Genomic DNA, 17,787 nt, shown 5'->3' on the forward strand with positions numbered 1-17,787 from the left:
TTGTAATCCTAGCTACTCAGAAATCTGAGATCTGAGGATCATGGTTCGAGGCCAGCCCAGGCAGAAAAGTCCCTGTGAAACTCTTACCTCCAATTAGCCTCTCAAAAAATGGAAGTGGCAGTGGCTCAAAGTGGTTGAGCACTAGCCTTGAGCAAAAGAGCTCAGGGACAGTGTCCAGGCCTGAGTTCAAGCTCCATGACTGACAAAAAGGGGGGGAGGGGAGGGCAGCGGGGAAGGATCAGCCTGCTGAAACCATACAAATTTTTTTTTATTTGGACTGATAAGGCCAATATAGGTCATATGACTATAGGGTGATATGTACTAGTTGCCTAGTTTGATCACACTGTACTTGGAATTGGGTTGGGGACATGCTGCCTTGAACAAAATTAGGATTTAGTTGCTAGTGAAGAAGTGGAGTATGGTTAAGTGGTACACAGCCAAGTTAATCTCTACCATAATATCTTTTTTAAAAAGGTTTTTATTTATTTCTGATAGCAAAAAAAAAAAAAAAAACCAAACTCATTATATAAAAATCTTGGAAGCTGGGTGCCAGAGGCTCATGCCTGTAATCCTAGCTACCCAGGAGGCTGGGATCTGAGAATCCCAGTTCAAAGCCAGCCCAGGCAGGAACGTCCATGAAACCCTTACCTCCAATTAACCACAAGAAAACCAGAGGTGGTGCTGTGGCTCAAGTGGTAGAACACTAGCCTTGAGCTAAAGAGCTCAGGGACAGTGCCCAAGCCCAGAGTTCAAGCCCCATGACTGATTCCCTCTGTCCCCCCCCCCAAAAAAAAAAAATCTTAGAAATACAGAACAGCTGAAAGAAGGGACTAAAAAAGTACATGATATTATCATTTAGAAAACTACTTCTCTGTTTTTCTCTTATTTATAGTTTTTTCATAGTTAATATCATACACCTTATTGTCAGTTTATACTTTAATAACTAGAATATTTCATCAACTGGTTATATCATAAGTTACTTAGCAGTTCCTTTATGATTAGATAGTAGTTAGTGAGGTTGTTTTATTATAATGGGCCATACAACAATGAAGGTTATGGGAAATAAAGTTGCTTATTTCTGTTGAATCTTTCCTTTAGGATCACTTCTTAGAATAAAACTTCTGATGAAAATATTTTATAGTATATTTGACTTTGTAACAATACAGTTTTATGTCCTAAAGTGTTGTATAAGCTGAAAGTACCATCAAATAGAGTGAACCATCCAGCACTTGGTATTGTAATTTAACTTACTAGGAATAAAATGGTAAAATGCTTTAGACTTGATTTAAAATTTTTTTAATTTATTTATTTTTGTCAGTCTTAGGGCTTGAACTCTGGGGCTAGGTGCTATCCCTTAGCTCTTCAGCTCAAGGCAAGTGCTCTACCACTTAGGCCACAGCACCACTTCTGGTTTTTTGATGTTTAGTTGGAGATAAGAGTCTCACGGACTTTCCTGTCCAGGCTGGCCTTAAACTGTAATCCTCAGATCTCAGCCTCCTGAGTAGCTAGCATTACAGGCGTGAGCCACCGACACCCATCATTGACTTGATTTTTATGCTGGTGGCAGTAACTTTAACTTGTATTTAACTTGGGCTTTTATTTACTGTAGAGACTTGCAAAGACTTGGAGAACTTCAGTCTGAATTAGCAGGTGTTGCTGACTTCTCTGCTACCTATCTTCGGTGTCAACTACTTCTCATCAAGGTTGGTTTGGATCCATTGGTTTTATAATTGTGATGATAAGAATGTACTTTGGTTGTTCTAGCAGTATTCAAACCTTAAGTGGAAAAATTTATAATCCTTGCAGCCACTTAGCAATGGAAGAATGTATTCTCTGTAATGATTGTATTTATCTCTAATTAAAGAAGTGTTGCTGGGTACTGGTGGCTAATGCCTGTAATCTTAGCTGCTCAGGAGGCTGAGATCTGAGGATGGGGGTTTGAAGCCAGCCTGGGCAGACAAATCTGCCAGACTCTTATCGCCAGTTAGGAAAAAAACAGAACTGGAGGTGTAGCTCAAGCTGTGAGGAAAGGGAGAAGGATAGAGAGGAGAACAGCAATAAATGAGGTCTTGAGTTCAAAGTCCCAGGACCTGCACATAAAGAGAAAAAGAAGGTCCTTGAAGCTCCAGGTGTGTGGTTCAAGGTCTATGTGGCTCAAGTATAGAGCATTTGCCTACCAACATGAGGCTCTAAGCTTAAACTCCATACCAAGAAAAAAAGAGGAGGAGGAGATGGAAAAGGAGGAGGAAGAAAAGGAGAAAGTAGTCTTTGAAAGCTAAAATGTGATAGTGCATGTTTGCAATCCCAGTACCCAGTAGGCTGAGTAAGAGGGATCATGAGTTTGAAGCTAGCCTGGGCTAGCTTCAAAAAAAAAAAAAAAAAAAAGGTCTGGGCATCAGTGGCACATGCCTGTAATCTTAGGCTGCTCAGGTGGCTTAGTTCCGAGGATCATGGCTTTAAGTCAGCTAGACCAGGGAAGTCCATGAAACACTGATCTCCAATGAAAATCCACCAAAAAGCTGGAAGTGGAGCTGTGACTCAAGCAGTAGAGCATGAGCCTTAAGCAAAAAAAAAAAAAAAAATCCCAGGATCAGCGCTCAGGCCCTAGGTTTAAGCCCCAGTACCAATACATACATATAACACAGAGTCCTTGAAAATAAGAATCTACAGCAGGGGTGGATATCAAGTGTGGTTATCAACTTGAACAGTTGATCAACTGGAATTTGAAAAGAAACCTCCAAAGGAATTGATCTACAATTGCAGATGATAAAAATTATAACCCAACACAACACTTAGAGCTCAATTATTATGCTACCAGTGACAGCATATTAACTTCTCAGGTGAAGAAGGCATTTCTACCAGCCAGTGAAGATTACATATAAGTAAGATCTCAATGAATAATAAGAAATGTCCTCAAGAAAATGACATTTGTGGAAACAAGCATACATACATGTTAAAAACAACGCTCATCTTCTTATTTATATACTTGCCTTAGTTGCTAGTGGAAGTCTTTGAGACTTAAGAATAAAAAAAAAGATTTCATGCTAATCAGATGATATATATATATATATATATATATATATATGACATCATAATGCCAGCTTATATGGAGGATGTATATAAAGGAAATATGAAGACATTTAATATTTATTTATTGTGTGTCAGTGGTTTATAATCTAACTTCAGAAATAAACCATATACATTCAAAAAAAAAGAATCTACAGCAGAAGTTAAATGGAAGTAGTTGGGGGTCATTGTGTATGAATAAGTGAGGCTTGATTTCTAGTTTGTATATAATGATGAGGTGAGCTCTTCAAAGAACTATGTACATCAGAGCAGAGAATAGGGCTGGAGGTGTGGCTCAGGTGATAGAACTAGGAGCAAAGACCAAAGATCCACAGTCAAAGAACAAGGGTCTGGCTGGCTCAGGTTAGTCCAGTAACTCTGGGAACGAGTGCAGGAAGCTTACTTGCTTGTGCATTCTAGTGAAGTGGTACATACTGTTTCTAAAACTGATCTGAGTGTGAGACAGGGGCATTTGGACAGGAGTTCATTGTGCCCAAATTAAATAAATGGGTAGGGCTCATTGGCTTAAAATAATATGCATTGACAAGTTATCCCAATCATTGTAGAGTTTCAAAGCAAAACAAAAATGCAAACCTCAAGTAATATGTATTTGTGACCGCTATGTTCTGTTCTCTCCTCATTCATCTGGGTAGGCCTTACAGGAAAAGCTGTGGAATGTGGCTGCCCCTTTGTATCTAAAGCAAAGTGATTTGGCTTCAGCAGCAGCAAAACAGGTGAGCATATTCAGATCTCAAACAGGTTTAATTGTTTAGTCCAAGGCAGAGCCAGAGGTCTTCTTGTAGTTCCATGCCTCTGTTCTGGCTTCCATACTTGCAGGTTCTGAGAGCAGTTAGTGACAAGAGAAGCAGTATAGACAGGGGACTCAGCACTGGCCTTGGAGTCACTATGTAATATTGAGCATGTTATTCCTTTATAAAATGTAGCAATTGCTTGTGCCTGTATAGACCCACTGATTATGCTTCATTAGGGCTATGATTATTACATTACACTTCGCTAAATTACTCCAAGTCTGTTCTGAACCCATTACCACAGTCACATTTGATAAGAGTAAATATGAAGTCCCTTTTATTAGATGAGGCAGTTAAGGCAACAAGGTTAAGTTCTTAGAGTTCTGGCTAGAGTCAGGATGTTCTATCCAGTATCTTCGTTCTCTAGTTCTAGACTGCCAGTGCCTGCCCTGATGCAGACCCTCTCAGATTTGTTTTTCTGACTTATCATAGGTTCTAGAACTTAATAACCAGAACAAAATATGGCCATGTTGGGAAAGTTGGGACTAGAGAGTTGTAGTTTAGAGGAAGAGTGGAAAGAATATCACTGCTATATACCAGATTACTATGCTATATGTACTTTTTTTTAATGCTTCATTTGATTCTGTGATTCTGTTCTATAATGTGGGTGCTGTACCCACATTAAGCAGATCAAAGCACTATGTACTTAAGTTACTTGTCTTACTGTCAGTTGTAGGATAGCCTAGAGTTATATCTCTAGACCCAAAGCCTCCAAAGGGAGGCAAGCACAGGAGGAAAAGAGAAGCATCTGTGTAGAAATAACTGATTTGTATAGAATTGACCAAGAGGGCTGGGAAGGTGGCTCAGTGGTAGAACGCTTGCCTTGCATGCATGAGGCCGTGGGTTCAATTCCTCAGCAACACATAAGCAGAAAAAAAAAGCCGGAAGTGGCACTGTGGCTCAAGTGGTAGAGCGCTAGCCTTGAGCTGAAGAGCTGAGGGACAGTGCCCAGACCCAGAGTTCAGGCCCCACGACCGACCAAAAAAAAAAAAAAAGTAGAATTGACCAAGGGTTTAAGACGGACTTGGCATGACCTGAAGTGCTAGACCTTATTCTCTGCAGTCATTCCCTAGTCTCCCTCAGACCAGGCCCATAGATCTGGATGATTGGTTCCTGAGGCTTAATTCTTGGAAGAGTCTTCCTGGGGATTGGGTTTCGGTATGGAGTGTATATAAACAGTCCCTGATTTACAGTGATTTAACTTACAATTTTCAAACTTTATATGAAACCTCAAAAACAATATACATTCATATCATAGGAACTTTACTTTGGATTTTGAATTTTTATCTTTTCTTGAACAGACAATGCTATTTTGTTATGTTTGGTAGTGGCAGTGAGTTGCAGTCCCCTGTCAGTCACCTGATCAGGAGGGTCAACAACTAGTATTCTGTAGTACTACACTATATAGTTGCTAAATTAGTTATATGGAATACATTTTTACTTACTGTATTCTCATTTTAAAAATCTTTATTAGTATACATTAATTGCACAGAGGGGTTTCAATTATGATATTTGCAACTGGAATACAATATACGTTGGTCAAATTGATTCTGGCTACGTTACTCTTTTTTTAACTTCCTCCTCACTCTTTTTTAAACATTTGGAACTTACAACAGTATTTTCAACTTAAAATGAGTTCAATGGAATGTAACCTGATAACCAGTCAGTAAGCACCTGGTATCCATTGTCTTTTCATAGCATAATGTCAGTTTGTTTAGGGTTACATGTAGTGATTTGCAATTTCATTGGTGGTTAAACTTTCATATCTTCACATCAATGGAGATGGTTTTACTGCCAGGTGAAAGACTTGTGTTTTTCTTCCATTGATAAACTAATGCTCTTTTTACAAGACATATTATATTGATCTCACTGGCTACTTAAAAATCTCAATTCAGTACAAGACACTATGTTGAAAACGAACTTTACAACTTTGAGGGGGGAGGGAGGAGTTTGGGAGGTGGGGAGGGAAGGGATGGTAGGGGAAAAACATTCAAGTTTTTTTGGGGGGGGTCCAGTCGTGGGCCTAAACTCTGGGCCTGGGCGCTGTCCCTTAGCTCTTCAGCTCAAGGCTAGCACTCTACCACTTGAGCCACAATGCCACTTCCGGCTTTTTTTTCTGCTTATATGGTGCTGAGGAATCGAATCCAGGGCCTCATGCATGCAAGGCAAGCGCTCTACCACTGAGCCACCTTCCCAGGGTAGGGGAAAAACAAAAGAGGTAACTGCTTGATAAAAAAGGTACTCATTACCTTACTCATGTAACTGTAACTCTTCTATACAGCATCTTTACAATAAAAAATATTTATAAAAAATCTCAATTTAGAAGTAAAACGGCATTAAAAAGAAATATGTAGCCTTAGAACTTAAAAACTCAGATTGTCTGACCAGAAGTCTTTACTATTCTCAAGAAGGTAATAGTTTTGCTGACTGTTAGCTACCTTCTCCCTGTAGATCATGGAAGAGACTTACAAAATGGAGTTCATGTACAGTGGTGTGGAGAATAAGCAGGTGGTGATTATACATCACATGAGGCTGCAGGCCAAAGCATTGCAACTTATAGTGACTGCAAGAACAACGCGAGGGTAAGATGTCAGCTGGGCAAAAAGGATGGGCATTTTCCTTTCAAAGACACCTTCAAATGTGTTCAGAGACCCTCCAGAGTTATTGCAAAGTGAAATGAGATTTAAGGAATATTAGTGGATGGACAATCTGTTTTTCCTCAGGTATTTTAAAGTTAGATCTTTTAGATTCTTGGAAAGCCAGTCATGTATCTCTCAGTCATTCTCTCAGCCCCCCTCCACAGTGGCTCTCTTATCCACAGCACAACAAAGGGCTTCATCTGGCAGCAAGGACATTGTGTATGGCTTGTCCTTGATAGATTTCTTTAAGAATCTTGTGCCAGGAACTTTTTCTCTCCAAAGGGATTAGGAAGCTTTTTGTCAGGGAAAAAAGATGAATTAGGAAGAGGTATTATAAAATCAGCCAACCTGTAATCAATCAAATTGTGACTTTTTAAACTTAATAGTTGGTTTTAGCCTCTCTGTGCCTTGTTTCTCTGTCTACAATAGGAGAAGGATGACAGCATCTACTTCATGGGATTTCTATGAAAAATAAATGGAGAAATACAAGTAAAAGTCTGTGTATATAGCCAGGTGCCAGTGGCTCATGCCCATAATCCTAGCTACTTAGAAGGCTGAGATCGAGGATACAGTTTGAAGCCAGCCTGGGCAGGAAAGTGTGTGAGATTCTTACTACCAATTAACCACCAGAAAACTGGAAGTGGTGCTATGGCTCAGAATGGTAGATTGTTAGCCTTGAGCAAACAGAGCTCAGAGACAGCACCCAGGCACTGGGTTCAAGCCCCATGACTAACCAAAAAAAAAAGTTTGTGTATGCTTTTACTTATGGCAAAAAGCCAGAACTGGAGGTATAAGCTCAAGTGGTAGAGAGCTAGCTGTGAATGAAAAAGCTGAGTGAGAAAAACGAACTTTACAACTTTGGTGTGGGGCGGGAGGGGGGGGGGGAGGATGAGAAAGGATGGGAAAGGGAAACAAAGGAGGAGGCTACAATGCTTGATAAGAAATGTACTCATTATCTTGCCCATGTAATTGTAACCCCTCTGTACAGTATTTTCACAATAAAAAAAAAAAAAAAAGTAAAAGAGGCCAGGTGCCAATAGCTCATGCCTGTAATCCTAGCAACTCAGGAGGCTGAGATCTGAGGATTGTGGTTCAAAGCCAGCCCAGGCAGGAAAGTCTGTGAGACTCTTTAGCTTGAAGAGCTGAGGGACAGGCCCAGAGTTTAAGCCCCACGACTGACCAAAAAAAAAAAAAAAAAGTAAAAGAGAACCTTATATACTTACATATTTTTATATCAGGAAAGAGTTTTTGTCTTGACTAGAATTTTACTTCTCCAATGAATAAGATAATAATGAAAGTAAGAAGTATCATGCAGAAATTATATACAAGAAAAAAATCTTAAAAGCACAGAGATCAAAAGAATTTCACTCAAATTAAATAGTCTAAAGTATATGAAACTGTAGTATCCAAGAAAGCAGGAGCACAGTATGTGTCAATGGGCAAAGTAGAAACAAAACTTGCCCTTTGCATAAGACTTTACCTTTGACTTCCTTTCTAGTTCTGTTACTGATAACCTCATGGTACCCACCTTAGTAATAGGCCATACTGCTATAGAAAAAAATGATCCCAGAGTAGTTAGAAGAGAGTATAAAGCAGCTAACATTTTCTGATGCAAATACCATAGATGTGAGCTTCATTGAGTGCAGTGATTCTTGTAACTGGACATCCATTGTGAGGACTTTAGAAGCTATGTCCACATTACATCTAGACATTCTGAGGTGGGTAAACTGGGATGGTCTTCATCTCTGCCCGTGGTGGACTTCCTTGAAAACCAGCTTTAGCAACAGGGTTAAAACTGTAAGACGGGGCTGTGGAAGGCCCTGCATTCAATCCCTAGCATAGAAATAAGCAAATGAACCAACAAATAAATACTGTAAGATAGATAAAGAGACTGTTCTAATCCTGCAGAGAGGTATCTAATTCTGATACCTCTCTCGGGTATCACAGTGAGTCTGGTGCCAAGTGTGTGGTTGCGGGTTTTTTTGGTGGTGGTATTTGGGTTTGAACTCAGGTTCTTTGTAGGCAGGTACTCTATCACTTTCAGCCACTCCCAAGCCCATTTTACTTTAGTTATATTTTGAGATGATGGGATCTTGTATTTTCACCTGGGTTGGCCTGGACCATGATTTGTTTCTTGTATAGCTGGGATGACAGGTATGCACCACCATGACCAGCTTTTGGAAGATGGGATCCTATGAGCTTTTTGCCCAAGCTGTCATTGAACTGTGATCCTCCCAATTTCTGCCTCCCTGTAGCTTGGATTATGGGTGTTAGCTACTGTGCTTAGCTCCAATTTATATACAGATACACACAGACACCAACACACACACAACTTAGTAATTCATATAAGTACTAGAAATTTCCAGTCCCAGTTTTTAATGATTCTTGGACCAAATGAGCATGCAGTGGTTTAATCATGGTTTGGGACCCTGACAAATGTTTCGCTCAAGTTTTGGGGACCTTTTTTTTTTTTTGGTTGGTCATGGGGCTTGCACTCTGGGCTTGGGCGTTGTCCTTGCTCTCTTCAGCCCAAGGCGAGCACTCTACCGCTTAAGCCACAGTGCCACTTCCGGTTTTCTAGTGGTTTATTGGAGATAGGAGTCTCACAGACTTTCCTGCCCAGGCTGGCTTTGAACCAAGATCCTCAGATCTCACCCTCCTGAGAAGCTAGGATTACAGGCGTGAGCCACCAGCACCTGGCTCTCATTTCTTAGATGATAGATTTCACAAGTTGCTTACTATTTTGGTTTTCTTTTCTATAGAGTTGATCCCTTATTTGAGATGTGTGAAAAGTTTTTACAGGAAGTGGACTTTTTTCAGAGGTAAGTATTTTATGATTCTCAGGGCTTATTAAACCTTGGTTATGCAGAGAGTAATGTAATAGGTACCAAGATCACAAACCAAATTATTTGATTTAGTCTATGCAGCCAAGCAGCTATCTGTGGCAGTATGCCCTAATTTGGTATTTTCTTTAGTGCTGTATAAACTTCTTTGAAGTTAGAACTTCAAAAATAAATGCACAAATGGATAATGAAAACATCAGAAGTTGGGTTTCACCACTTAATTAGGTGCAAAAAAAAAAAGATAAGTTATAAAGAAAACTCATGCTTTCACAATGGAAAAAATTACAACCTTTTTTTCTTTTCATTGCTGTTCAGATGCTTTCCTATTTCTCTGTAAACAACAAAATATTTTCCCTTTTTTTTTTTTTTTTTGGTCCCTGAGCTTTTTGCTTAAGTATAGCACTGTACCATTTGAGCTACAGGGCTGAACCTTGTCCCTGAACTTTTTTGCTCAAGGCTAACATTGTATCACTTGAGTTAAGAATCTCAAGGAGGGGAGGGGGGTATAATTGGGTGGGGGGAGGGGGGTAAAATTGGGTGGGGGGAGGGGGGAGGCGGGGAAGGGAAGTGAAGGGTAAACAAAGGAGGAGGCTGCAATGCTTGGTAAGAAATGTATGCATTATCCTGCCCATGTAATTGTAGCCCCCCTGTACAGTATGTTCTCAAATAAAATAAAATACAATTAAAAAAAAAAAAAAAAGAATCTCAAGGATTTCTTTGCTTGGGCTGGTTTTGAACTATGTTCCTTAGATCCCAGTCCCCTGTGTAGCTAAGGTTACAGGTGTGAACAACTAGTGCTCAACTTTGTCTTTAATTTTTTTCCTCCCCCTCCAGTCATGGGGCTTGAATTCTGGGCTCTGTCCCTCAGCTCTTCAGCTCAAGGCTCTACTACTTGAGACACAGAGCCACTTCCAGTTTTCTTGTGGTTTGTTGGAGATAAAAGTTTCAGGGACTTTCCTGCCCAGGCTGGCTTTGAACCATGATCCTCAGATCTCAGCCTCCTGAGTAGCTAGGATTACAGTAATGAGCCACCAGGACCTGGCTCTCTTTAATTCTTCAGGTGACTTTTATTCTGTAAAATGAATGTATTTCTCAATTCAGGCATCATAGATGCCTATAATCACAACCTCTTAGGAGGATGAGGCAGGAATATTACTTGAGCCCATGAACTTGACATCAGGTCAGATTCCAACACAAAAGAAAAATACTCCTTTAGAGTTCATGAAATAAACTGAAAGTAAATGCAACTAGTAACTAGACCAGTGTTATGTTGGGAGTACAGGATTTTAAAATACTTACTAAGTCTGATAATCATAATTTCTACTCCACTGTCCCTGCACTCATTAATTTTTACCAAAACTGAGGTTTTTATGACTTTTTCATAGCTTCCTGTAGGGCTAGGTTGCATTACCATTCTTCACCAGGAGGTGATGCTCTTTAGCAAAGGGTTCCTGTGGACATGTAAAATACATTTATACTTCATTTTTTATTTTAGAATTCTTTCAGATTAGGAGAGTTCATTTTTTTGTTGTTGGTCGTGGGGCCTGAACTCTAGGAGTGGGCACTGTCTTAGCTCTTCAGCTCAAGACTAGTGCTTTACCACTTGAGCCACAGCGCCAATTTCCAGCTTTTTCTGCTTATGTGGTGCTGAGGAATCGAACCCAGGGCCTTATGCATGCAAGGCAAGCACTCTATCACTGAGCCACCTTCCCAGCCTGAGAGTTCATTTTTTTTATATAGTTGGGTTCAAGAGGTTTTTTTTGTTTTTTGTTTTTTTAGATGACATCTCTTAGTTGCCAAAGTTCCTCGTATGTTGTTAAGTAGAGTTACATATTCTTTCTTCATTTATCCTCTGAGGTCCTGTGCAGGTATTGCTTCTTAAGTGTAGGATTTGTTAACTTACCACCTTCTACAGAGACAAAGTGTTGTGGAGTCAAATCTAGACAGGGAATAAGCTAATTGACTTTTTCTATGTCTTTCTTGGGTGCCAGTGGCTCACACTTGTAATCCAAGCTACTCATGAGACTTAGATCAGAGGATCACAGTTCAAAACCAGTCTAGGCAGGAAGGTTCATGAAACTCTTACTTCCAGTTAACCTGTACAAAGCCAGAAGTGGGACTGTGGTTCAAGTATTGGGAACTCCTCCTAAATCAGGGTTTGTCATATTTCTAGGGGGTCAATCCATTGTGAATGAATACATACTCAATTAGTTCTTTTTATTCCTCCAGATGTTTCATTGCTGATTTGCCCCACTTGCAAGACAGCTTTGTGGACAAACTTCTGGACCTTATGCCCCGACTCATGACATCCAAACCTGCAGAAGTGGTCAAAATTCTGCAGACCATGCTGAGGCAGAGTACTTTCCTGCACCTCCCCCTTCCTGAGCAGGTTGGAGTCTAGGTTGTACCTTTTCAGTATAAGTCTGAGAATCACTTACGTTGGTGAGCTTCTTGATCAGTGGAGCAGCTCTTCCTCTGCTTGGCTCCTACATGGTTATATATTAGATAAGAAGACTTAAGGGTAAAGATTATGTTTTGTCGCTCAAACTTGACCTGCATTTAGAATCAATGCATTTTCTTCTTGCTTGCAGATCCACAAAGCCTCAGCCACTATCATTGAGCCAGCAGGCGAGTCAGACAACCCTTTGCGGTTTACATCAGGGTTGGTGGTGGCTTTAGATGTCGATGCAACCTTGGAACATGTGCAGGATCCACAGAGCACTGTAAAGGTCCAGGTGTGTTACATTTGGGTCTGTGTAGAGTTTTTAGATTGACCTTGTGTTATTGCCCTTCTAAGCTCTGTCTGAGGCACTGAAACTGGGAAAGGAGAAGAGATGAACCTCCATAGCTCTTCCATGCTCTGCTACTGACTAGTACTACTTGAATGGAATCAGGTAGATAAAACCCCTAGCCTTAGAGTCTATGCTTGACGTATCAGAGTAATTGATCCTGAAATTATATAATTAAGTTTCTCAGAGTAAGAGTTTACTAAATGACAGTCCCTTTCCTTTTGTGTAAAGGGAAGTTAAGACTTAATTCTTTTCTAGCAACATGTGTGTATGCTTGTGTGCATGTACACACACACATGTGCCACATATATTCTAGATAGGGTGACATGTGCCTATTCTCTTCATATTCAGGAGGCTGAGAATGGGAGGATCCCAAACCCAGTAGTTCAAGAACAATTTTTTTTTTTAACTGTATTTTTTTTGTCTTTTCTTTTTTGGTACTGGGGATCGAACCCAGGACGTTGCACTTGCTAGACAAGCGTTTTGCCACTGAGCTACATCCCAGCCCTCAAGAACAATTTTGATAACATAGTAAGATCCCATCTCAGAAAAAAAAAAACTTCCATTACACAAATTTTTTTTATTTTTTTTATTGTAAAGATACTGAACAGAGTGGTTACAGTTACATGAGTAAGGTAATGAGTACATTTCTTTTTGAGCATTGTTACCTCCTCCTTTGGTTTTCCCCACTATCCCTTCTCTCCCCCCCTCCCCACCTCCTCCCCCCCCAAGTTGTAAAGTTCCTATTCAACAAAATGTTTTGTATATCTCATTGTTACAATGGGTCAACCTGTATTATTGTTTCAACATTTTCTTATTTCCCTTCCACTCCCCAAATTAGAAAAATGTATATACAAGATGCAGGACACCAGAATCAAATACAGTGAAAACGGGTTATACCATGGGGGAAGAACATACAAAAGAAACAAAAGAAATCACATAGTACATTAAAAACAACAGCAATAAAGATAAAACCTCTTGTGTCCCTATCTTGGGGTTCATTTCACTTAGCATCATCTTATATGGTGATATGTACTTAGCTTTTGACATTTTCTGCTTGTCTGGTAAGATTATCCTAGACATATACTAGTTATTGCAAATAAGGGAAACCATGGGACCTATGTTTCCTTGGGTCTGGCTTACTTCACTTAATATAATTTTTTTGAAGTTTTTCCATTTCCTAACAAATGGGAGGTGTCATTCTTTCTGATAGAGGCATAGAATTCCACTATATATATTTACACATACACACATATATATATACACATAATGTGATTACATATATTATATTGATATATTTATGTTATAATATATAGGATTATGTATATATAATCACATTTTCTTGATCCATTCATCTACTGAGGGGCATCTTGGTTGGTTCCATATCTTAGCCATGGTGAATAATACTGCAATAAACATAGTTGTGTTGGTAGCTTTAGTATGGCCTTGTTTGTGATCGTTTGGGTAAATGCCCAAAAGTGGGATTGCTGGGTCATAGGGGAACTCTATGTGGAGTCTTTTGAGGAACCTCCATACTGCTTTCCAGAGTGGTTGAACAAGTTATACTCCCACCAACAATGCAGTAGTGTTTCTTTTTGGCCACATCACCTCCAACATCTTTTGTTAGTAAATTTCTTGATTATAGCCATTCTAACTGGGGTGAGGTGGAACCTCAATAGATGAAAACTTTAAAAACCTAAAAAAGGAAATTAAAGCAGAACTGAGGAAGTGGAAAAATCTCCCATGCTCCTGGATTGGGAGGATTAACATCGTTAAAATGGCAATACTGCTAAAGGCTATCCACAAATTCAGTGTGATACCTATCAATATCACAACCTCATTCTTCAATGAAATAGAAGAAGCAATCCAAAAATTCATATGGAACAATGAATGACCCTGAGAACAGTCCTTATCAGAAAGAACAGTGCTAGAGGAACATCAATAACAAATTTCAAACTCAACTTCAAAACCGTAGTAAATCAAAACAGCTTGGTACTGGCACAAGAACAGACCCGAGGACCAGTAGAATAGAACTGAAGACCTAGAAATGAACCCACAAACCTATAGGCTGATGAGGGAGCTAAAAATAATATAATGGAAGACAGCCAGCCTTTTCAGTAAACAGTGCTGGCAAAATTGGTTAAACACCTGTAGAAAACTAAAGCTAGATCCTTATATATCACCCTGTACCAGAATCAACTCCAAATGGATCAAAGACCTTGAAGTAAAAGCAGACACTCTGAAAACATTACAGGAAGGAATAGGAGAAACTCTAGGGCTCCTTGGCACAGGCTGAAATTTTCTTAATAAAGACCCAGAAACAACAAATCAAAGAAAGGTTGGACAATGGCATTGCCTGAAACTGCAGAGCTTCTGCATGGCAAGGGACATAGCTAGCAAGATCAATCAAAAGCCCATGGATTGGGAGATCTTCACTAGCCATACAACAGACAAGCCTCATATCTGAAATATACTTAGAGGGCTGGTAAGGTGGCTCAGTGGTAGAGTGCTTGCCTTGCATGCATGACTGTGTTTGATTCCTCAGCACCACATAAGCAGAATAAGCCAGAAGTGGTATTGTGGCTCAAGTTGTAGAGCACTAGCCTTGATCTGAAGAGCTAAGGAACAGTACCCAGGCCCAGAGTTCAGGTCCCACAACTGACATCTCTCTCCCCCCCACCCCCAATATATATAATTAGAACTCAAAAAATTAAATACCCCAACAACAAATCCTCAAAGAAACAACTGCCCAATTAATAAGTAGGCTAAAGACTCAAAGAGAGGCTTCTCTGAAGAGGAAGTAAGAATGGCCAATAGACACATGAAGAAATGCTCAACTTCTCTAGCCATTATACAGATTTTAATTGGAGTCCTTTTCAGGCTGTAGATAGGTCAGCTGGCACATAAGTTTTCAGGATAGAAGTGATCCCTAGAAAGTATTTTTTTTCCAAGTCAGATATGTTAGAGACATAACATTGCAATAGTGACACTAGTGGAGTTGGGATAGCTGGGGGCAGAATAATAGAATGACATTGATCAAGATACATTGTACTTAATTGTAGGCATCAGTAGCTCATGCTTGTGATCCTGGCAATTCAGGAGGCTGAGATCTTAGGATCCTGTTTTGAAGCCAGTTGGGCAAACAAATAGAGAAGCTATCTTCAGTTAACTAGCAAAAACTGGAACTGGAGGTATAACTCAAGTTGTAGAGCATCAACCTTGAGCAGAAAAAGCCAAGCTAGAGTATGTAGTCCTTAGTTTAAGCCTTAGTACCAGCATATACCCACCCCCAAATGCATTGTATTCATTAATTTATATGTTGAATTGAAAGTCCTTTGTATAACTACTGTATATATTTACATGCATGTGTATTTACATATCTATACACACACATATACAAGTGTGTATGTGTGTATGTTTGCGTTTTTTTGGTGCTGGTACTGGGGCTTGAAATCAGGGTCAGGACACTGTCCCTTAGCTTTTATGTTCAAGCCTGGTCCTCTACCATTTGAGCTATCATTCCACTTCTGGCTTCTTGCTGGTTAGCTGTACATAAGAGTCTCACAGACTTTTCCTGCCCCAGCTGGTTTCAAACCACAATCCTTGGATCTTAGCAATCTAAGTAGCTAGGATTATAGATACGAATATCTCCACCTGGCAATTTAAAAAAATAGTTGTTTTTCGTACCAGTTCTGGGACTTCAACTCAGTGCCTGGGTGCTGTCCCTTAACTTTTGTGCTCAAGGCTAGCATTCTTCCACTTTAGCCACAACTCTAATTCCAGCTTTTTTTGTGGTTAATTGGAGATAAGAGTCTCATAGACTTTCCTTCCCAGGCTGTCTTTGAACCATGATCCTTAGATCTCAGGTTCCTGAGTAGCTAGGATTACAGGCATGAGCCACCAGTGCCCAGCTAATGTTTTTAATTTAAAATATTTGAAAAAAAGAGACAGTAGTCAGTTGAGCTCCACAGTTTAGCTTCATCTGCCACTCATCCTTCTATACATCCTACCATATATTTATTCATTGCTTACTCTTAAGTTTGGAGGTACACACTCATTTGGGAGACAGACAAATGAAAAGGCAATTAAGAAGTAGAAAATCAGTGATTTGACTAAGTGAAGAGTGGTGGAGGTCAAGGAAAAGGAAGGCTTGGTGGGGTTGCTGGTGCATGGATAGGATCTGAAAGGATGAATACAAGCAAAGAGGGAAAGGAGATCCTCTAGGCAAAAGGGTTTGAGGAAAAGTAAAATGTGAGCACTGGCAGTAAGGACAACTGCAAGACAGAAATATAATATGGAGCAGGCAGAGAAAGCTTCCTGGAAGAGGTAAAATGTATCAAGTTTGGAAGATGGTACCTTTGGTCATTGATGACAGTAGAAGAACAGACTAGTGTTCTAGATGCAGATCACACCTTTGTAGTTCAGAGAGAGAAGTAATTCAAAGCTTGCTATGAAGTGCTAATGTGTTTGGGGTTTTTGTTTTTTTTCATAATAGATCTTTTCTCCTCAGCATTCTGACATACTGATGAGCTGGGTGCCAGTAGCTTATGCCTCTAATGCGAGCTACTCAGGAGGCTGAGATAGGAGGACCACAATTTGAAGCCACCCCAGGCAAGAAAGTCCTAGAAACGGTTATCTCCAATTAACCACCAAAAAGCTGGAGGTGGAGCTGTGGTTTAAGTGGTAGAGCACTAGCCTTGAGTAAAAAAGCTCAAGAACAGTGTCTGTGCCCTGAGTTCAAAGCCCCAGGGATCAAAAGTGTTGATGAGAAGCCTTAGCCTATAGCAGTTAAATCAGAATCTTCATGGTAGGGTTTACCAGTACCAGTATTCTTTTTCAGAGCTTGTACATGATTCTAGTGTGCTGATGGTGGTTCTAGTAAGAGCCACTTCACAGTGGTGTGAAATAGTTCCCTGACCAACTAAGCATAAAGGTGATTCACAGTTCATCTGCTGAACAGTCCCCTGTGAAGTCCCTCCACTCCCGGCCCTATTTGATGCTTCTGCAGATAGAAGGTAGCATAACTTAAAATGTTCTCTCCTATACCCTGCCTACCTCCCCTGTTCTGGTCACTGCTTACTAGGAAGCATGCTGCAAAGATTGTGAGGAGATTGTGTTTGCTGAAAAATGATGGCCATGTTTTTTAAAGTAGACTCTGCAGGAACTCCATTCATTGACATTTCGGTTAGTCTGTTTCAGGCATCTGTATTATGCCTAGTGATAAGAAGAGTTGCATTTTTCAGTTGTTGTGAAATTCAGAATATAATTTATGTTGATCACTTTCTTTTCTGACCTATTTAGGTCATATATATGTGCACATATATATAAAATATATATAAAAAATTCTTTTGTCCGTTGTGGGGCTTGAACTCTGGGCAAGGCTAGAGCTCTACCATTTGAGCCACAGTGCCACTTAAGTCCCTTTCTTAGGGGTGGTACAAGAACAAAGGAAAGCTTCAGCAGCAATTTCAGAAGTAAGTCTTTTCACCAAGGGCAGTTAAGTTGAGAATTCTGGGAGGCTCTGCTGCCTTAATCCTTTTTTTTCTATTATTATTTTTTAATTTTTATTATTATTTGGTACTGGGGTTTGAGTCCAGTGCTTTTCTTTTGAAGCACACACTGAACCCTTTTTGGAGACAGT

General features: G+C 39.9%; 1 protein-coding gene across 3 annotated transcripts in view; it reads left to right on the plus strand.

Moving 5' to 3' along the window:
• Ints4 (integrator complex subunit 4) overlaps positions 1 to 17,787 on the plus strand; it is a 122,943-nt gene that overhangs the window by 91,504 nt on the left and 13,652 nt on the right. For all 3 annotated transcript variants that reach the window (XM_070034928.1, XM_070034929.1, XM_070034930.1), the window contains exons 16-21: positions 1,610 to 1,703; positions 3,720 to 3,800; positions 6,327 to 6,457; positions 9,277 to 9,336; positions 11,587 to 11,746; positions 11,949 to 12,092. In XM_070034928.1, the coding sequence (XP_069891029.1) occupies positions 1,610 to 1,703; positions 3,720 to 3,800; positions 6,327 to 6,457; positions 9,277 to 9,336; positions 11,587 to 11,746; positions 11,949 to 12,092 (670 nt within the window). The remainder of the gene's footprint in view (positions 1 to 1,609; positions 1,704 to 3,719; positions 3,801 to 6,326; positions 6,458 to 9,276; positions 9,337 to 11,586; positions 11,747 to 11,948; positions 12,093 to 17,787) is intronic.

The sequence above is a fragment of the Dipodomys merriami genome, unplaced genomic scaffold, assembly GCF_024711535.1.
Source record: "Dipodomys merriami isolate MVZ:Mamm:240054 unplaced genomic scaffold, mDipMer1.0.p SCAF_25, whole genome shotgun sequence".
NCBI classification, from domain to species: domain Eukaryota; kingdom Metazoa; phylum Chordata; class Mammalia; order Rodentia; family Heteromyidae; genus Dipodomys; species Dipodomys merriami.